This window comes from Pezoporus occidentalis, unplaced genomic scaffold (genome assembly GCF_034315485.1).
Source record: "Pezoporus occidentalis ecotype Australia unplaced genomic scaffold, CSIRO_AGI_Poc_V1 ctg5, whole genome shotgun sequence".
NCBI classification, from domain to species: Eukaryota; Metazoa; Chordata; class Aves; order Psittaciformes; family Psittacidae; genus Pezoporus; species Pezoporus occidentalis.
The window spans coordinates 11,700,446-11,718,590 of NW_026915835.1; the positions used below are offsets into that span (position 1 = coordinate 11,700,446).

The following is an 18,145-nucleotide window of genomic DNA, read 5'->3' on the forward strand; positions in this document are numbered from 1 at the left end:
AAAAAACAGTGAACAAGAGACAGAAAGATCTGAGAAGCGCAGCACAAGGTAAGCACACCAAACACTGAGCCTGGGTGATTGTGCTCAGCTGGTACCTTTAGCCAACGAGCATCCTACTTCATACTTTAGATATAATACACTGAATAGACATGTCCAAAAAGGCACCTGAGAAATGGGGTGTCAGTGTCATCAGTTAAGAATAAGTGAAATGTTTGAAAAAGTTACTTACATAGGCAGCTTCACAAAATGAAAACAGATGGCTATTCCTATCTTCTAACAATGTTTAATACTTCCAGAAGAAGCAGGGTAACCAACAGTGCTCTAAAACCTGTCTGGTAAAGAAATGGCCCTTTTCTGCAACATAACTGTAAGTTCTAACAAAAAAAAAAAAAAAAAAAAAAGACTCTTCTATAAATTGTTCTAAAAAATTAATTTGAAATTAAGAAACCCATTTACATTCCCTTTTTCATCAATGCTCGAGCAGTACAAATTTGATGCTGAACTTTCAAAGAAACTACTAACCTGATAAAAATCATGGATTAAACAAAACTAAAATGTAATAAACTAATCAATAAGCAGGTGTGTAACAGAATATCACCTTCCTCACAGCTTACTCAATCACCACAGACCAATAATTAGCCCACTCAGAAACTGAAAAATCTACTGGGAGCAAAAGAAGTTAGATAGATGTGTTTTCCTCTTCTATTTTTTTTAATCTAATTATATGCTGAAGGGTAATACCTACTAGTTCTAAAACTCTCAAGGATATTTTGAAACAGAAACTGTGAGTTTCTCTTAATAACCAAGTATTACTTTTCCTTTATTAAAAGTTAGTTTGAAACACAAATACATTTTAGTAAGATTTTTAAAGTAACCTGGCATATTAAAAATAAGTGTATTGATAAAAACTGCTTCAATTATGTTCTCTACAGTTTATGAGTTTCAATTTCTAAGTGTAGCTGGCAGTCAAGAGTAAAATTAAATAATCTACTAAATAAGAAATACCATCAGCCATATTGTAATATTAAGTGTGCAAAAAATTAAAACTCAGTAAATAAGCAGAACTCCGCAAACTTTGTATGCACACAATGCATTCCCTTGGCTAAAAACTTGAGTATTCTCTGCATAAAGACTATTTTGGCTGCTGCACATCGGCACGCTACACGTCACTTACCCAACTGGCATCACCAGGAAATGTAAAATCTGTAAAAACTGCAGAAACCACCCAATATTTAACTTGATTTAAACAATCAGTTTTTCCTGCCTGCTACTTTAAAGTCAAAATGATTTAAATGAATTCACCCTCTTCAACAGCCGCAAATTAAAACACTGTTCAATTATGCAAACTCTGAGAAGGAAGAGAGAAGGAATTGACAGGAGACTAGTTGACCGCTCACTTAAGAGACAGAGGTACAACAAGGTTAAGTGGCTGGAAGACAAATGTATGGATAAATTCAGGGTACAAATAATGCATAGATATTAAAGTAATTACGACCACCTAACAGCTTACCAAGGATGATAGCAGATGTCCCATCACATAAATTTTTTTACCTTACAACCGTGTATTCACAAAATGTTCCAGCTCTAAGAAACCATGCTTGCTTCATGCAGACCAAGGTGATATTCTACTGATGCCATTATTTAAAATTATTAGATGATCTTCAAATCAATGAATCTACAATTTGATCCCATAGTGAGATCTCTTATTTCTCCATACTTGACCAAGTCCTGCCTGCACTTGAGTTTGCAGTACACTCCTTCTGCTACCTGCTGAAATGCCAACATATCCACCAACAACCTAAGACTTTGAACAGAACCAGCCACCATCCGAAACCATCCTTTGGGATGGCACTGAACTGAAAATGTAGCCTTCCTCTTCACTGAAGGTTTCAAACATGCACTTTTCGAAGCCTTCTCACTAAGTCATTGCAGACTTAAACTGTATTTTACATGCTACTCTACAGAGGTACCCAATATGTTTTTTAGTCTATGATAGAAATAATTAAATCCCTCAGTCATCACGGGGCTTCGTGTTTAGGCGGACGACTGCTGTACAGACAGCTAGGAAAGCCTGCATCAGGCACCAAGAGCAAGGATGACAGTTTTAAAGCATAACAGTTCTGTGGTTTAGGAGTAGGCTAGGAGCTAAGAGCTCAGTTTCAAGCTGGAAGCCTTCTATTCGACATACAGCACTAGACAGGTCTCCAAAAACAGGGCTCATATTACAAACTGGGTGAACGAACTGAATTCAGCTTCTGTGTCTAAATTAAAACTTGTAGATCCAGGCAGAAATCCTGCAAAGTCTTTGCAACTTATGTTGGTTAAATGTGGCTTCATGGCTTCTCTACTGCTGCTTCTACAGCACTTGCAGCAATGTCAAGATGCTTTTAGGACACGGTTCCTGTACTTGACACAGTTGCTAATCTTCAAGCTTCATAAAAGCTGTGGTCTAGTTGCTCAACTTTTAAACCAAAAATGCTATAATGTCTGATGAACTCCAACTGGAATTACTGGTTTATAGAGCATATCAAATGATTGCCACAGCATGTGTCTCACTTCTGCTCCCCCTACAAAAATTACTTTTACAGCTTCTTTGGTACAGATGAAAATTTTCAGGTTTGCTGAATTAATTTTAACATTGTACAACACAATGAGAACATTTCCATTGACTGTTTTTATATTTCAAGTATTTAACTGATACAAAAAGAAAACTTTTCATGCTACCCTCATGTCTCTATATGTGTTATCACAGTTAACATCCAAGGAGTCACCCTGGATGCGGATCAACCCTAGCTAGCTCTGGGTCTGGTGCAAGTCACTCCAGCACCCATGGTTTTTTTAAAGGCAAGGAAAAAGACATGTCAACAAAAGCCACACACATAGAACTTCATTAATATTTAGGAGGGATCTGAAAGTACAAGTACTTTTAATTTCTGCTGATGTACTTCAGGCTGTGCCCACAGAGGACTTTCATTCCAAACCACCAAGCTCCTGGTGCTCTCCCTAATGTAAGAAACTACAGCCTGGCAAGGGGTGCTCACTCTCACAACACATGGGCTAAGTCAAACACCAAATAACAAAAGCCACAAGAAGAACCCACAGAAGCTGCTGCTCCTTCTTCACCACCACCAAATCCTGCAGGGCCAGGAAATGCTTCTCCCAGGATTTCCGCAAAGAAGGTCTCCTCTCACCTATCTTTAAACAAGTACAGTGTATGCATCCATGTGCAAGCTAAACATCTGAGACTTCCTCTACTGCCAGCCAACAGAGAGGTTTTCCAATGGTCTTTTGACCACGGGAATGACTCTGGTGTCATGATTTTAATACACACCTCTGAGGCAAGGATGAGCTAGACTCCTTTTGGGGGGGGAAGGAATGCATTTTATTCAAGCTATCTGCCAGAACTGACTTAGGCAAGTGTCTGTGATTGCTATGCAGACTCAAGCCTCCCATCCCTGCCTAGCCCACATGCTTCTTTAGCATTGCAATGAAAAAGAAATAATGTCTTCCTAAATCCAGCAATACGTAAAAGCTGAAGGAGAGCACATCTCCAGCAAGCATAAAATAAATCCATCTTGAATACTGGCTAGGATGCAAAAAAGAAAAAGAACTAAGTCTCATGATATTTTTCAGTTCACACTATGTTTATATTTAATTGTTCCATGTGACTACTGTAAACTTTACCCCAATAGAGCCACAACCAAAAATTACAAATCTGACACGTTCTCAAATCAGGAAGTCCAAAATTTTTGATATATTTTCTTAAGATAAATGTCAATGACATTTTAGCAAAATGTTGATTTAGCTGAATATAGATCTGGAAAGTAAAAGTGAAAATGGCAATGCTTTCTGAAATAGCAGCCTCCAAATCTGCCTGCTAACTAGACTGAGTTTGCATGCTCTCCCTGTCAAAAGGGGAAAAAATAACCCATTTAACTCATTTTTTCCATTCAAAATTCTGTAGGGCACTGTCTATGCAAAAGATTTCCTTGCTTAGAATGGAACCAGGAAAAAATTAAGTTCCCTTGTAACTGTTACTGATTTATAGAAACTGCAAATGAATGGGGTTTGCCCCCACCTTTTAAGGAAAATCTTTTCCTACTTAACCCAAATTTTCTTGCAACTGATGCTCTGAAAAAGGAACTGGAAGAGCTCCAACTACTGTCCAAACTTTAAATGATTTCAAAGTGTCATGAATCACAGCTCTTTACATGCTTTCCTAGTGCACTGCCAATCCATACTTGAAGACTAACTCAAACCTGGTTTATGCCAGCATTGCACACTCAAAGATGCAAAAGAAAAAAAAAATATTTCTACATTATCCTGATTTTAAGTCAAGTCCTGATCAGATTCATGTCAGACATTACCACGTAATACAGCCGCTTTCTTTTTTCCCTAGGAAGAACTGGCAACTGATAGCCACTGAGGCATTTAGGATTAATGGTATCTCATATGACAACGTGTCATCACATTTGCTACAGAAAGTGCCCTCAAATTTTAGCAGACCATCTGAAAACGCTGGTCCCATGGAAAAAAAAGAAAAGGAGTAACATCCATGGTAAATTACAACAGTCACAGTTGTTCTTTGAAATTCATGTTACAAATTTCTAATACTGCACTTAACAAACTTGAATCATTTCAGCTGAAATTCTCAGTGACTGCTTCTGCAAAGTTGGAAAGTTTCTGAGAACACACCAGTCACTTCTGATGATTTTGGTAATGGAGAAAAGCAGCTAAAAAAATCATTGATAACATTTTGTTTGGAAAGATTCTCCCTTATGGATCCCACAGAAAAAGACAGAAAGTGCTGAAGTTAGATAGCCGCCTTTACCCATGTCAATCCCAGTCTGCCAACACTTAAAGTATCTGAGAACTGCAGTTCACCCATGCTCAGGAAGGCTTCCAGAGCTTGCTCCAGCTCGGCTCACGGACCTGAACTTATTTCCAGCTGACCTGAGCTCTCTGCACATCACCTGCACCCAGCCAGACAGACAGCATAACCGTGCATCCCGCGTTGCTGTCCAGCACCTATAATGCTCCAGGAAAGAAATGGAACACCACCAGCAGCAAAGCCCTCCTTGGCCTAAGCAAAGGAAAAAAACTATTTAGGCAGTCAGCAGGAGGATCAGAGTTAGCATGCATAACCTTGTGCTCTTTGCAGCTCTGACCACAGTACAAGGCCCCACACTAATTAGGAACTGGGGTCATTGCTTACCACCTTACAGAGAGGGTAACAAAGTGGTTGTCCTAGGTGACATCTGACAAAACCAGCACCAGAATCCAGGTCTCCCAACAGGATACACCATCTGATTAATTGTCCCCTTTGTGGCGCTGATGTCCAAGGTCATGCATTTGATTGTTCTATGTTTAAACAACAAGAACACGCTCGCCCCACTGCCAGAAACAAAGCTCAAGGATTCCTGAGTCCCATCATTACCCTTCTATGTAGCAAACACTGTGCCAGCCATTAGCAAAGAGCTGTGCTTCATTCTTCATTCCAGTCCTAGAGGCTGGTTCACAGAGAGGACAAAAGCTTGCTACTGCTAACCAGACATTCCTTAACTGAAGTGGTGCTGGTCTGAGCAGCAACCTGTCAACACCAGCACCACCAGCAACCCACAAATGGATAAACACTATTGCACGTGAAAGCATTTGTTTCAAGGAAAAAAAAAAAACAAACCCAAAAACAAAACCTATGAACAAATAAACAAACCATCAGATTGAAAAAGAATATAGGCATTGCTAGGATGGCATTCAGAGGGCAGGAAATGCCAGCATGAAATGGTCTTGGCAAACTTTATTCAGTATTACTGAGTGTAGACTTTTAATAATCTTTGATCATAGGCTCTCCCGTGACCCCAGCACACACAGTTTCAGTTCTGATACACCTTAGCTTTTGCATTCCTGTGATTTTACTGAACTTTAAATTTAAAAAGGAATAATTAGCAAGCCGATACCTAGACAAGTCCTACCCTTGTCCCTGCAGCAGAAGGGGCTCCTATGACACAGGAGCTGATGTTCACAGATGTGGAATGCATGAAGAAACTCATTCAGTATAAAGCATACAGTCCCTGAATATATTTCACATGACTTCACATATTCACTCCCAAGTCCTACCATATATTTCAGTTGAGAAACACAGGGATGGCTCATGCCACCATCCCTTCCCAAAAATGCAGGAAATGACCGAAATAGTTACAAGATCCAAGGCACACTATAATTTAAAGTTGTCTTCTCCAAATCAAAACACATCATTCTGCAGCAGACACAAATGCAAAAAATACTTGGAATTTAATTTTGGCTTACACCAAGGTCTAGCTCATGCTTTCTGATAAAGACCATGAGATTTTACACTGAACTCAGGAAAGTGCACACAAGCTCAGGGTTACATACAGTGTAGGAATACTGACTTCTTGGCAAAGCCATATTCTTTTTTTTTCTTCTGTCTCCCAGTATTAAGAATTCTCTGCCACCAAAAGGTAAATAAAGCTGACTAAAGAATACTCTATCGCTTTTGTGTTATAGTTATTGCCTGGGAGCAAACACAAGAACCTAGACTCAGAATAAACGTCAAACCTACCAGTCACACCAAACTTTGAGAAGTATGAGAAAGTTCACAGATTTTAGGGCACCAAGTCTAAGTGTAGAAGAGAGCTTCCAAATGCAAATGCAGTACCACTAGCACAGACCTGGATTTTGTTGTTCCTTTTTATAGATATATAAACCAAAAGAGACTGCACAAACATCTTCACATTGGTCCAATTTTACTAGCTTTTGCAACAGTGCCACATACATATATTAGGTCCAGTCAACGCTCCAGTCCAGTTTGTCGAGATAGTTCTATGTCTTGCTATAAAGTAAAACAATAATTTTGACACCGACTCCTCAAATAACTCTTGTTGCGCTTTTCTTTCTTGCATTTAGTACCAACTAAAAAAAAAAATAAATAAACCATTCAGTTGAAACAAGAGGAGTCTAAAGTTCAACTGCTGAACAGAGGATAAGCTTACACAGAGTTTTTTCCACTGATGAAAAATGCTGAAAGTGCCCTTAGTATTACATGCAAAAGCCCTTCTCTTTTTTATAGCGTAAGTATGCATTTCACTTGTAAAAAGATAATTTCACTGCATAGGAACCATAGTCATTTCATGCTTTCCCATTTGCACTTCCAAGACTCAAAATCTGTCTTACAGTTACAGCACAGCACACACTGTACAAAAGGAAAGGAAAGGCAACAACTTGACTACTCAATACTTTTCTTTACATCTCACTTTGAAACAGCATGCTCATTCTAAGCTCTCCTCTCTAGCTGGGGGAAGTGAGCATGCTTCATGCTTGTGTTCGCAGCTCCTCCTCTTCCAAAGACGCACAGCTGCAGCTGTAGTAAACAACCACTAGTCAGAAGCTGAGAAGGTCAAAGTCTCAGTGCTGCATCCATTTCAGCTTCTCTAAAAATGAAATTTACATTTCACTCAATTAATTTTTGAGTCACTTTGTAGTTACATCAAGGTAAGGCAAAACACAATCACCCTCCAACAAAATAAATCAAGATACACCACTTCAAAAGTCACAAGCAAAACACCAGTAAAAATAAACAATTCCCCAGCTTTATTAATAAACAAACACCTCACAGTCTCTTGTTTCACTTGATTCAAACAAAGATTTGGTCAAAACCAACCTTATACTGACAAGACCTGTTACACAATGCAGACAACACTTACTGAAGGAACAAGCAAGGAGGCTGGCCATCCTGAAAAGCATCACCAGTTGCCACACAAGCCTGACAGAAGTGATCCAGCAGCCTGAAGCACGGAGGCAACAGCACCGCAACTTTGGGAAGGCTAAGCGGGCATCATCCACCCAGTGATGAGAAAAGGCATTCACTTTCCGTTTATGCCATGAACTACCCAAAATCTAAACAACGGGATGCCCTTCTAGTGCCAAAACTTGCACTGAATTCCACAGACCTTCTGGAACCCCATGGTGTTGGTGGAACCCAACTCCCCAAACACACAGGAGAGCATACCTATCTTCCTTCAAAAACATGGTCTGCACTTCTATTAAATTATGGTGGGTACCATCACCCAGCACCTCGGTCTGAGTGGAGATGGTCACTACCAAGTGGTTCTGCAGCCCAAGCCCTGCACTGACCCTGCTCCATCACCTTCTGGGGGAAGAAGAGCTAGTTCTTACCCACCACACCTCAGCCTGGTCTCTGCAGCAGAGCTCTGCTTGAGCACCCCGGGAGAAACAGCTGGCAGAGGACTCCACGATTAGCCTGTCCTGGAATCTTCAAGTTTATTTTTAAAAGTTGTTACCCAGCCTTCTTGGGCTCTCAGGGGCGTTTCCAGCCAAGGCTTTTCTACAAGAGGTCGCAGGAAGGCCTGCAAATATTGCCACTGAGTATTACTGGGGAGAGAAATAAATTAAAGACACCTCATTTCCCATCCCCCCCTCCTTCACTCACTGACACTGCCTCACTCCCAGAAGCACAAACCAAACAGTATCTCCCACATCCTAAACTCCTTCCCAGCCCCTCCAGCACATGTGCAGCCACTCATCAAATGCCCCACAGCACATCTCCTCCTCAAAAAGCCTCTTTTTCCACACACAACTGGGGGACGGAAGAGAAAACACTTTTTTTTTTTTTTTTTTTTTTTGCAGTACCTCTGAACAGTATCGACTTCTCCACGAACCCGGGGGGGGGGGGGGGGGGGGGGGGATAAAAAAAAGGGGGAAAAGGGGGAGTGGGTGTGTAAATCCACCTTGTAAAGCTGTCCGAATCCTAATGAGGAGGTTTGCCTGAAGGAAGGTGCCCCCCTCCCCCCAACTCAGTTCCAGGTACCAGACACAGCAAGGGAAAGGAAGAGGAAAGGAATAATAAAAGGAAAAAAGAAAACAGTCAGAAATACTAAGGCGGATGCTCCCAGTGCTGCTCTGGAGGCAGCGGGGGGGGGCGGCCTGAGCAGGGGTGCGCATGGGTGCTGCTCCAGCTTTGGAAGGGGTGATGTCATCCCACCAAGCTCCAGCGCCGGCACCTGCCGGCAGCATAGCGGTAGCAGCTCCGGCCGGCTGCCAAAGCCTCGGGCAGGGGGAACAGCAAGTAATAATGAAAAGCCCTAAAAATACTAAATAATCCTAACACAAAACCCCCGCTCCCTTGGCTCCGCGCGGCCACTTGGTGACGTTGGGTGACACGCCAGGCTGCAGTCAGCGGTTTCAAGTTGATTACGTCCCATTAGAGAGATATTCCCCCTCCCCCCCCCGCAACAACCATATATTGAAATAAAAAAAAAAAAATCAGTAGACCGGGTTTATGCAGCCTTACGTCATTAATAAAACGCCTCTATCGCCCCCTCTGTGACCTATTCAGCCCACTTACTAATCCAGCGCTAAAACCACTTCGCTGTTCCTGTGCATTTCGGAGTTGTAGACCAACCAGAAAGCAGAAAATGGAGCCCTTATGCCAGCGCTACATAAAACCACCCCGCAAAGTTGCCGCGGATATCTACCTGCCGAGAGCGAGACAGCAAGGGGACAGCAGGGGGAACACCACGGGAGGGGCACATCACCATTTCTTTCACGGTGGATAATTAAAAAATAAACTGGTTTACTCACTTATGCAGGGGGACTGCCGAAAGCTTGCAGGATTTTACAAGCCCGACATAAAACCGAGTGCAAGTGAACTTCTCTTCAGTGCCTCCCTAACAAACTGCTGGTACCTGCTCCCTAAGCGTGTGAATCATCTTATTTGCCATGGCACGATCCAAAAAAACCCCGCTGTCTGGAGCGGAGCATCACAACCCTGCAAATCATGGGGGGGGGAGGACGGGAACATAAAATAACCCATCTTGGCTGCTCCTATCCACCTTCCCCCTCCCCCTCAAAAGAAAAAAAAATCCTTTTGGAGGCGGACAGGAGCCCAAATTTCATCCCAGAGCATTCCCCCAACAGAAACCTCTTGGTGGGGTTCGCAAGGGGAACACCGAAGCCATGGGGAGAGCGGGCACACGCATCTCCCGCAGCCACTCTGGGCATAGGTTTTAACGTGAATACCAGCAGTCTGCCCCCCAAGCAACGCCGTCCGACTTCTGAAACAGCAAGTATTTATTTTAGAAAAGATAATTATTTTGGTAGAAGGTAATGTAGCGGTACGCTCTTGGTCTTTATTCCCCCCCATAGATCATTACATTGATTTTTTTTTCCCCCGTAGAGTGTTACACACCTATACCCCCCCCCCCCCCGAGTATTTCGCTCCTATTTATATATATATATATATATATATTTTTTTTTTTTTTTTAACACTTCCTTTAATATTACCTTTCCCATCCCAAAGGCGCAGGGGCACCGCGGCCGCCCCGGGGACGGGAGCACAAAGAGCTGGGCGCTCCCAGCTCGCCGCTCATCACTCCTGGCTTATCGCTTTTCATTTTTCCCCCCTCTTTTTTACCGCCTTCTCCCACCCCCCCCTCTCGCCCCCCTTCTAAGACCTCAGCGGGAAAGTTGAGGGAAAAGTTCGGGCCGGCCCCCAACACCCTGCACACACACCCCATCGCCACCCCCCTCCGGTACTGATGCCACCAGGGCACCGGGAAGGATGGAGGGGAGGGATGGGATGGGAGGAGGGATGGAGGGCGGGAGGGCACCGCCGTTAACCCCCGACTGCGCTGGGGAAAGAAGGGGGAGAAAGAGGAATTGGATAGACGGGGTGCGCTGTGCACCCGCTTTTCTTTAAAATTATTTAACTTCTGTACCGGAACGATTTGGTTGGTTTGTTTTTTTTTTTTTGTGAAATAGAAACCTGATTGGGACAGCAGCAAAAAACCTACACGTTATCCGTTTATTGCGGTAAGAAAGGGAATCGGCACAGACCTGAGCAGAAGCAGCAGAGCAGGAGAAACTGTTTCCTTCCCCTGACACAGGGTCCCCGCTCGCTCTGTCTGCCCGCTCGCTGTGTCTGCCCGTCCGCCCGCCCCTCTCTCCCCGGGCAGCACCACACGGACGGACGGACGGACGCAGACGCCGTCCCCGGGTAATGAATGGGGACAGCCCGGGGAGCCGCGGCTCTCGCCACCGACTTACCCGCGTCACATGATGAGCCGGGGCCAGGCTGGGCCGGGGGTGGGGGCTCCCGGCGCCGCCTCTCCTCGCCTCACGGTGGTGCCGCCGCCGAGACACCCCACCAGCCGCTTCAGACAAAGGGCCCGGTCCGGACCGGCGTCCCCCTCCCCAGCTCCCGGCCCCTGCTCCGGCCGCGGCGGGCGCCGGTGGCGTCGCTGGCATGCGGCGCGTCCCCGCCCCCACCGGCAGCCGGGCGGAGGGAGGGAGGGGAGGGGAGGGGAGGGGCCGCGCCCCCGGCACCCGGTGCACCGCCCGCCCTGCCCCGCCCCGGGGGGGTGGGGACGGGAACGCCCGGCCGCACCGCCCCTGCCCGGACACGGCCCCGGGCCCGGACACGGCCCCGGACCCGCCCGGCTGCGGGGGGCAGGGCAGCGGAGCGCCGCTGGGAGGGGCCGGGCGGGGCCGGCAGCGGGGGCACCGAGGGGAGGCCCGGGGTGGGGGAGCGCCGAGGGCAGGCTGGGCCGGGCGGGGCGGGGCCGAGCGGAGGGGGGCAGGTTAACGGCGGGTGGGACGAGGCGGAAACAGGGGGCAATGGGGACGCCGAGGGGACAAGGCGGTGGCAGTGCTGAGGGGAGCCCGTCGGGGACATGGCGGTCGCGGCACTGAGGAGCGTCCCGAGGGAACGACACACGGGGCGGGAGACGTGGAGGCTGAGGGGAGCTGCGGGGCAGGGCACACGCAGATTGAGGCACGGAGCCGGCGGGGCGCGGCGGATCGCGGCTGCCTGGGGGGCTCGCAGGGGCTGGGTCAGCAAACCTGGCTTTTTGTGGTTTGGTTTTTGTATACGGAGGCACAGAAGTAAAGGCTTTATAACAACATACAGAGAAAGAGACTCCAAAATCTTAAAATGTGCTTAAAACCTAAACTGTTTTATCACATTAATGGTTTGAAAGAACTTTAGAAAACCTTAGGAAACAAAAACATAATCCCTGAGAATCAGTGGTTAAACTTTAAGCAGATTTCTTTTCAAAAGCATTTTTATGCTCATGTGTTTACACAGTGAAGTACTTCGGTGGAAAGATCCTGGCCTGCACCTGACCAGTGTCAAGGCTATTAGTCTGGCCTGTCAGGTTACCTAGGGGTTCCCTTGCATCCTAGAGCCTTTTGTTAGTGAAAAGCTGATGTGGCTGTTTTCTGCCGCCTCTTCTATGGTTCGTGTTGCATGAAGTAAACACTCTGTGGCCAGAGTGCAGGTGAGCTTTGGCCAGGCCTGCCTGCTAAGATGGACAATGTCTGGGGGAACAGGGTTCAGTTTAAGGAAGCTTAACAGCCTGGTGAACAGTAAGGGTGCCATGCTGGACAGGACACCATGGTCAGAGCAGGTAGAAAATGGCAAGTTCTTACTGAATCCCCACCCCTGCCCTTCCTCAGATTCGGGCTCAGCTCAGCAGTTCCAGAGGTGCCCACTCGTAACAATACTTTAGTAAATAAAATGCAAAAAGAGGGATCCCTTGTCTAGTGCATTGGCCCGTCACGCAAGTGTGTTTGTAAAAGCGTGTGTAGCTTGTCTGTTTACACAGAAAGCCAGGCTGAGCTCGGGTAAATAATTACTGCTAAAACACCATTACTTTAATTAAATACAAACTAATGTTTGCTAGTCTACACAGTATTTACCAAGGAAGCCAGAAGAACCAGAACCAATGTTTGTTCCCTTACAGGATTTCATGCCAACTGCCTGAAATACATCTCTGCATCTCTTTGTGTGTTCTCACTGTAACTGGTCCTCTGCTGCCTTTCAGCATAAACTGTTTAGGTAACAACCTCCTCACTATTTGTCCCTGCATCTTACCTCTGTTTCCACAAGGTAAAAAAAAAAAGAAAAGGCAGAATACCAAATAAGAAATGTTAAAATGGTTGTAAACAGAAATCTGCTTCACAGTCTCTATAAATGTGTGTATCCAGAAGCTATAAAGGGGATTGGGTACGGTTTAGTATTATAATGTTGCCTCTAGTGTAAACATTTGCTCTGGAGAAAAGTGAGCACCAAGTTAAAATACAGTCTAGTGACTCAAGCAATTTATTTCCTTACATTATTACTTACGATACAGAACCAATTCCAGCAACTCACCCTGAGTTACATATGTGATTCATTAGATTTCAGGAGATTTTACCCAAGTCAAAAGTTAACGCTGTAACACTTGTTTTAAAAGATAAAATACATAAGCCCGTAAGGGGAGAAGGCTACCATAGAACACCACTGGAAACATTCCCTGGACAGATGCATAGATTATATTCAGATTTATCAATAAAAAAGCCATGAGTATTAACATTCAGCCTTAACCACTGGGAACATGGAGCAAGGCTTTCCCAGCGCTGAGTGTTCTGCAGAAATAAACTGGTTTCTACCTACTGAGGTTAAAGAATTAATGAATACTTGGCACATGAAAAATGAATAGTGATAGCGGGAAGAATATTGCATGTAGATGGTGCGATAAGGTGGGGAACAGAGAAACAGAGAAACATCATGTTATACGTGTTTCCATGCCCTGAGAAGCAAACGAAGCTCATTTCCATTGAATTTCAGATAAAATGTTTAAAAAATTGATATTTATTTTGTCATACTTAGAAATATTTTGTTCATTTATCTAATATATATGAGGAAATCATCTCGAAGAGGTGATCATCTCAAAGAGGCTTGGCTGACTGGCATTTGGTGATAAAATTTGTTCTCTGTGAGCTTCATTATGTGCTATGTTCACTGTTTACATGGTCTATTGCCTGCTGCTAAGAACTATTACCCATATGCATGAATTTGCAGGGGTATCTAAAGCAAAAAATATGTAGCTGCATTTGCAGGAGAAATGTATTACATGTTTATATATCAATAGATTGATACAGAAGTAGGGATATTACACATTAGTGTTTGATATATATCACAGATTTATAGAGAAATCTAGTTCTCAATCACATGCTTTTATGGAAAACTTGTCCTACTAAATCACCATCTTGGCTCACTCCATACACCTGACCCCTCTGTTTCCATTCTCATCTGGCTTAACAAAGCGTACATTGTCTATTTGAAAATGTTCTGGCTTACAATTTAACACAGAAACATTTTGAAAACATTTGGTATTTCTAAAGATTTAGAAAGCTCTCTTTATTTTTTTTTCTTGAGAAAAGACACTTTAATCACATTTCCTGTTAAATGAGCAAGACTTTTCAGCATGCCATATTTTCAGAAACACAGTCTTAAATTTTGAAACAGGAACCTAACAGTGTATTGCCAAACACAATTCTAAAAATAGAAAACCCATACTTTTGGAAGCCAGGAGAACAAATCAGCCCACGAAACATTTTTGGTTGCTTAACTTTTTCATAAGCTTGACAATTGTGTTTTCATGCATATTTTAGACTTTTTCCCTAATCCTCCACTTCTGCCATAATGCTGACAGAGCGGTACTACTAACTTGCTTGTATTGAGTCTTATCACTCAGAGTCACAGACTCCTCTCTCCAGTCTTCTTGGAGGTGTTCTTCCCCTGATGGAGTTTCCCCAAACTTACCAAAAGGAAGGTCCTATAAAATTTACTCAAGAGTTACTCAGCCTCTTACGTCTCCTGTGTCTGTCCTCCAATGATACAGAATTTTCTTCACCGTTCTTCCCCAATATCCGTTGTCCTGTTTGCATTTTGTCTTAGATCCTCGTCCAGCACCAAACAGATAATAATTGTGAAAGCAATTTAGCGATTTCTACCTTTTAATTTTTGCGTGTCTTTTTTTTTTTTTTTTAATCATAATTAATCATTTTTCAAAATGGGGAATGGCATCACCAGCAGAGAGCACACTGGAACCTCAGAACAAAAGAAAACAGAAAATCAATAGCATATTTTTACAATGCAAGCCTGAAACACATAAAAATACATCTGAAAGAAATCAGTGACATGCTGAATATCAGAAGATTGTCATTGAAATTAACACCAGTTATAAAATATCACTCTTAAGTTTTTATTGTTTATTCCATTTCAGCTTGTATTCAATTTTCTAACTCAAATAAACTTAAAGTCAACCTCACTACCCAAACAAAAAACTAAATGCATTTTCAATTTGGGATGCATGGTTAGACAAAAGCTTTAACAAATTACGTGATATATTTTAGAAGACAGACCGTGTTCGTTTGCTGAACTTAGGGAAGCCTTTGGGCTGACAGATAATCAGTTCAAATACCTGCAGTTGAGGGACTGTGTTAGCAGTTCCTTTCATAAGCCTTCCCTTTTGGATACAGGCAAATAAATGAGTTTTCTTTGCCAAGGAATTGACCACATCAGCAGATCCAGCCTTTTGAGTATGGTTGCTATCTTGCAAATCCAGCCTGTGATCATCTGCCAAGTGCTTCCTCCACTCCTTCTCCACTCCAACTGCTGTTAAGCCCAACATAAAAACGTGGGCCTTGCCCCTTTATCCAATAGCTGCTATCAAGTATGAGGTTGCAGACTTTTTTGGGGCAGGGATGTCAGCTTCTGTTTCTTTGAATCTACTTCTAAAGTGTTTCAACACGCATGGCACTCTGCCATCAAACGCTAGGGTTTATAGCCAACTTCTAGGTGGCCATTAACCAAAATGGTCAATCAAAAACGTGGAAGTGCAACTAACAAGCAACACTATCCTATTTCATGAGACTCACTCAAACATCAGCAGTAATACTTCTTGGGTATGAACATCAGAGCTTTTGTACACCACATTCATACTTTTCTGTACTCTGTATAAACCAGTTGTTCATTCTTAGACTATCAGGAAATCATCTTCCCTTCAGCCCCCTCTCCTTAAAAAATCCCCAAGAAAAACAACCTAGCTCAGTGTATGAGTGGCAGTGTTAGTGTACACACTTACTAATGGAGAATAGTTCAGTTATGCTGCACAAAAGAGGAGAATTATAATCTGATATAATAGGTGAATGTTTTTCGCCAGGGACTGAGGTCAAAATACTCAGTTTGCCAGATTTAGACTAGCAATGTTGCCAAGACACATATTCTAGGAAAGTGGGGCCACACAGTATTAATGCTTCACTCCCTTGATCTGAAAGCTCTGTGCCCTTTCTATTACCTTGGATTGAGACCATGCACTATTTTTTTTCTTAATTTTAAACTTGTTTGCTTTCAGCAAGAGTTTTTAAAGGGTTGTGGTCTTATTTAAGAGGCAGAAGAACAGGAGGAACAGTTCATTATTTAGTATAATCCGACATTAGCAAAAGATGGTAGGGAGTAGGAAATCACTGAGGAACGTGTTTTGGGAAAGAAGGAGCTTTGGGTTTTTACAATATTTGGCTAATATTTTTTGTAAGAAAAAGAAAAGGAGAAAAGCACTTCCTGGTTGTGGACAGTGTGTCAGTTTGATGCCCAGGAACAGAATATGTCGATCTGGACTTTCATTTCAAAACTCTGTAGTTTGTAGCTGTATTTATGGACCTAAATCCTAAATTCATTACCCTGAGAAAATTTCTTACATCGATTTAAGCTCCATGTTCAATTCCATTATCTCAGTCCTCATATTGTGGTGTTTGGTTGTTTAGGAGTTAAAAAAAAGGGGGGGATCCCTTAAAGAGTGCTTTATAAAGACAGGTATGCTGTATTCTCACAGGAACATTAAAGCTACTCTGTTGCTAATGTAGAGAAATGGTGAGGAACAATCTTACCAAGTTTTCCCTGTAACTCGCGCTGTCTCATGATCTCTGTGGCTTCTGGTTATTTTGCTCTCCACTGTGTCTTTGTAAAATTGGTGATACCCGATTTGTTCCCTGTGCAGGGGTTTCATAGGCTACAAAAGAAGTTCTGCACATGAAGGACCTGGAGGAGCAGTTTAAAAGCCAGAAGAAAGGTTTCAGAAATGTCAGCATTTGTGCATTGGGACTGAGAAGCATTCTGCAGGCATGTTAGCAAAGGAACATGTTCAGCTGAGCATGGATGTGATTTTGTACCTAGCAGGCAGCCAAAAACACCTGGGGTGTCTTCTTTGCATATATTATCATAGCAGTCTTTCACACTTTTCCTTGACAGTTTTTAGGTATATCAAATATTTTCAATAAATCCTGGTGGGGTTTTTTTTCCCAGTTGTTTTCATTTCAGCCAAGTTCATTGTTCTGCATGGAGGTGTTAAATAAATTATAACAGTATCAGTCTCCAAATAAATAAGCACTTTGATGCTTTTTCTTTACTCAGACAGCATTCCTCCTTTCCCATCTTCCACCCTGTCTTACAGATGCTTTCCTGTGTTACTAAGGCCCTCACCAAGATAACTTCTGTTTTGATTTCAGGGCCACGCAATTTGGCTTTTCTGGTACCAGAATCCGTGGATCCAAGACATACCTACCTGGTCACAAGAATGGAAAAGATTCAGAATCAGATTGGAAATGGGACACACATTTGAAATGGTTCTTTTCAACACTTCTGTTATTTCATTAGGTTGGCTTGAAATTGCTACGTTTGCACCTGCGCACCATGGACATTGCCATGGTCATGGAGATTTTCAGATTGTATGCTTTCTGGATGCTAAAGGTTGATGGTTCACAAGCATTAAGATGCTTCATCTGGACTTAGTTGTACATACCACATTTCAGATGAGTAAATTATCATTTTTTAATGTGTTAGAGTTGTTTTTTTAATGGAGAATTTGACAGATTATTAACCATCGTTGTGCCACTGGGTATCACTCTAACAGATGAAAAACTTAATCATCGTATTGTAGCAATTGCTTACTTAATGTCTGGGCTTTTTTTTGTGGTTTGGGGATTTTTTTTTAACTGAGAGAATGAATTCATTTGAGTGACTGCAAAGCTCAAATACCACTTATCAATTCTCTTTCTAATGACAACTGATGACATGATTTTTACAAATGGTTGAGCACTTGGCAAATGCTAACTATAGAAATCGAATGAGCTGAAAGAAACTCCAGTCTGCCCCACTGTCACTACTGAGCTGACAGATGGGAAAAAGAGGAGGTTGTGATGCTCTCCCAGAAGCCCAGGGGCACACCACAACATGACTACTGAAGAGTCTTGAAAGACCATAAGTAAGAGAGGAGCAGTTTTCAAA

The 18,145-nt window shown here is 43.1% G+C and overlaps 1 protein-coding gene and 1 long non-coding RNA gene across 8 annotated transcripts in view; one reads left to right on the forward strand and one right to left on the reverse strand.

The window, feature by feature from the left end:
• Window positions 1-11,325, reverse strand: part of KLF12 (KLF transcription factor 12) — a 263,442-nt gene extending 252,117 nt beyond the window's left edge. For 2 of the 5 annotated variants that reach the window (XM_062636889.1, XM_062636888.1), the window contains exon 1: window positions 11,083-11,325. In XM_062636889.1, the coding sequence (XP_062492873.1) occupies window positions 11,083-11,283 (201 nt within the window). In that variant the 5' untranslated portion in view covers window positions 11,284-11,325. Of the gene's footprint in view, window positions 1-10,872; window positions 10,934-11,082 lie in introns of those variants that run through there. The other 3 variants (XM_062636890.1, XM_062636893.1, XM_062636894.1) reach the window with 3 other exon arrangements.
• On the forward strand, window positions 10,614-17,693 carry LOC134173155 (uncharacterized). Of its 3 annotated transcripts, none has more exons than XR_009968151.1 (3): window positions 10,614-10,848; window positions 12,729-12,874; window positions 17,368-17,693. It is a non-coding gene; the product is annotated as an uncharacterized LOC134173155 (long non-coding RNA). The 3 variants fall into 3 exon arrangements; XR_009968150.1 differs by lacking the exon at window positions 10,614-10,848 and adding an exon at window positions 11,923-12,314 and having other exon boundaries at window positions 12,780-12,874; XR_009968149.1 differs by lacking the exon at window positions 10,614-10,848 and having other exon boundaries at window positions 11,923-12,874.
• The last annotated feature ends 452 nt before the right edge of the window (window positions 17,694-18,145 follow it).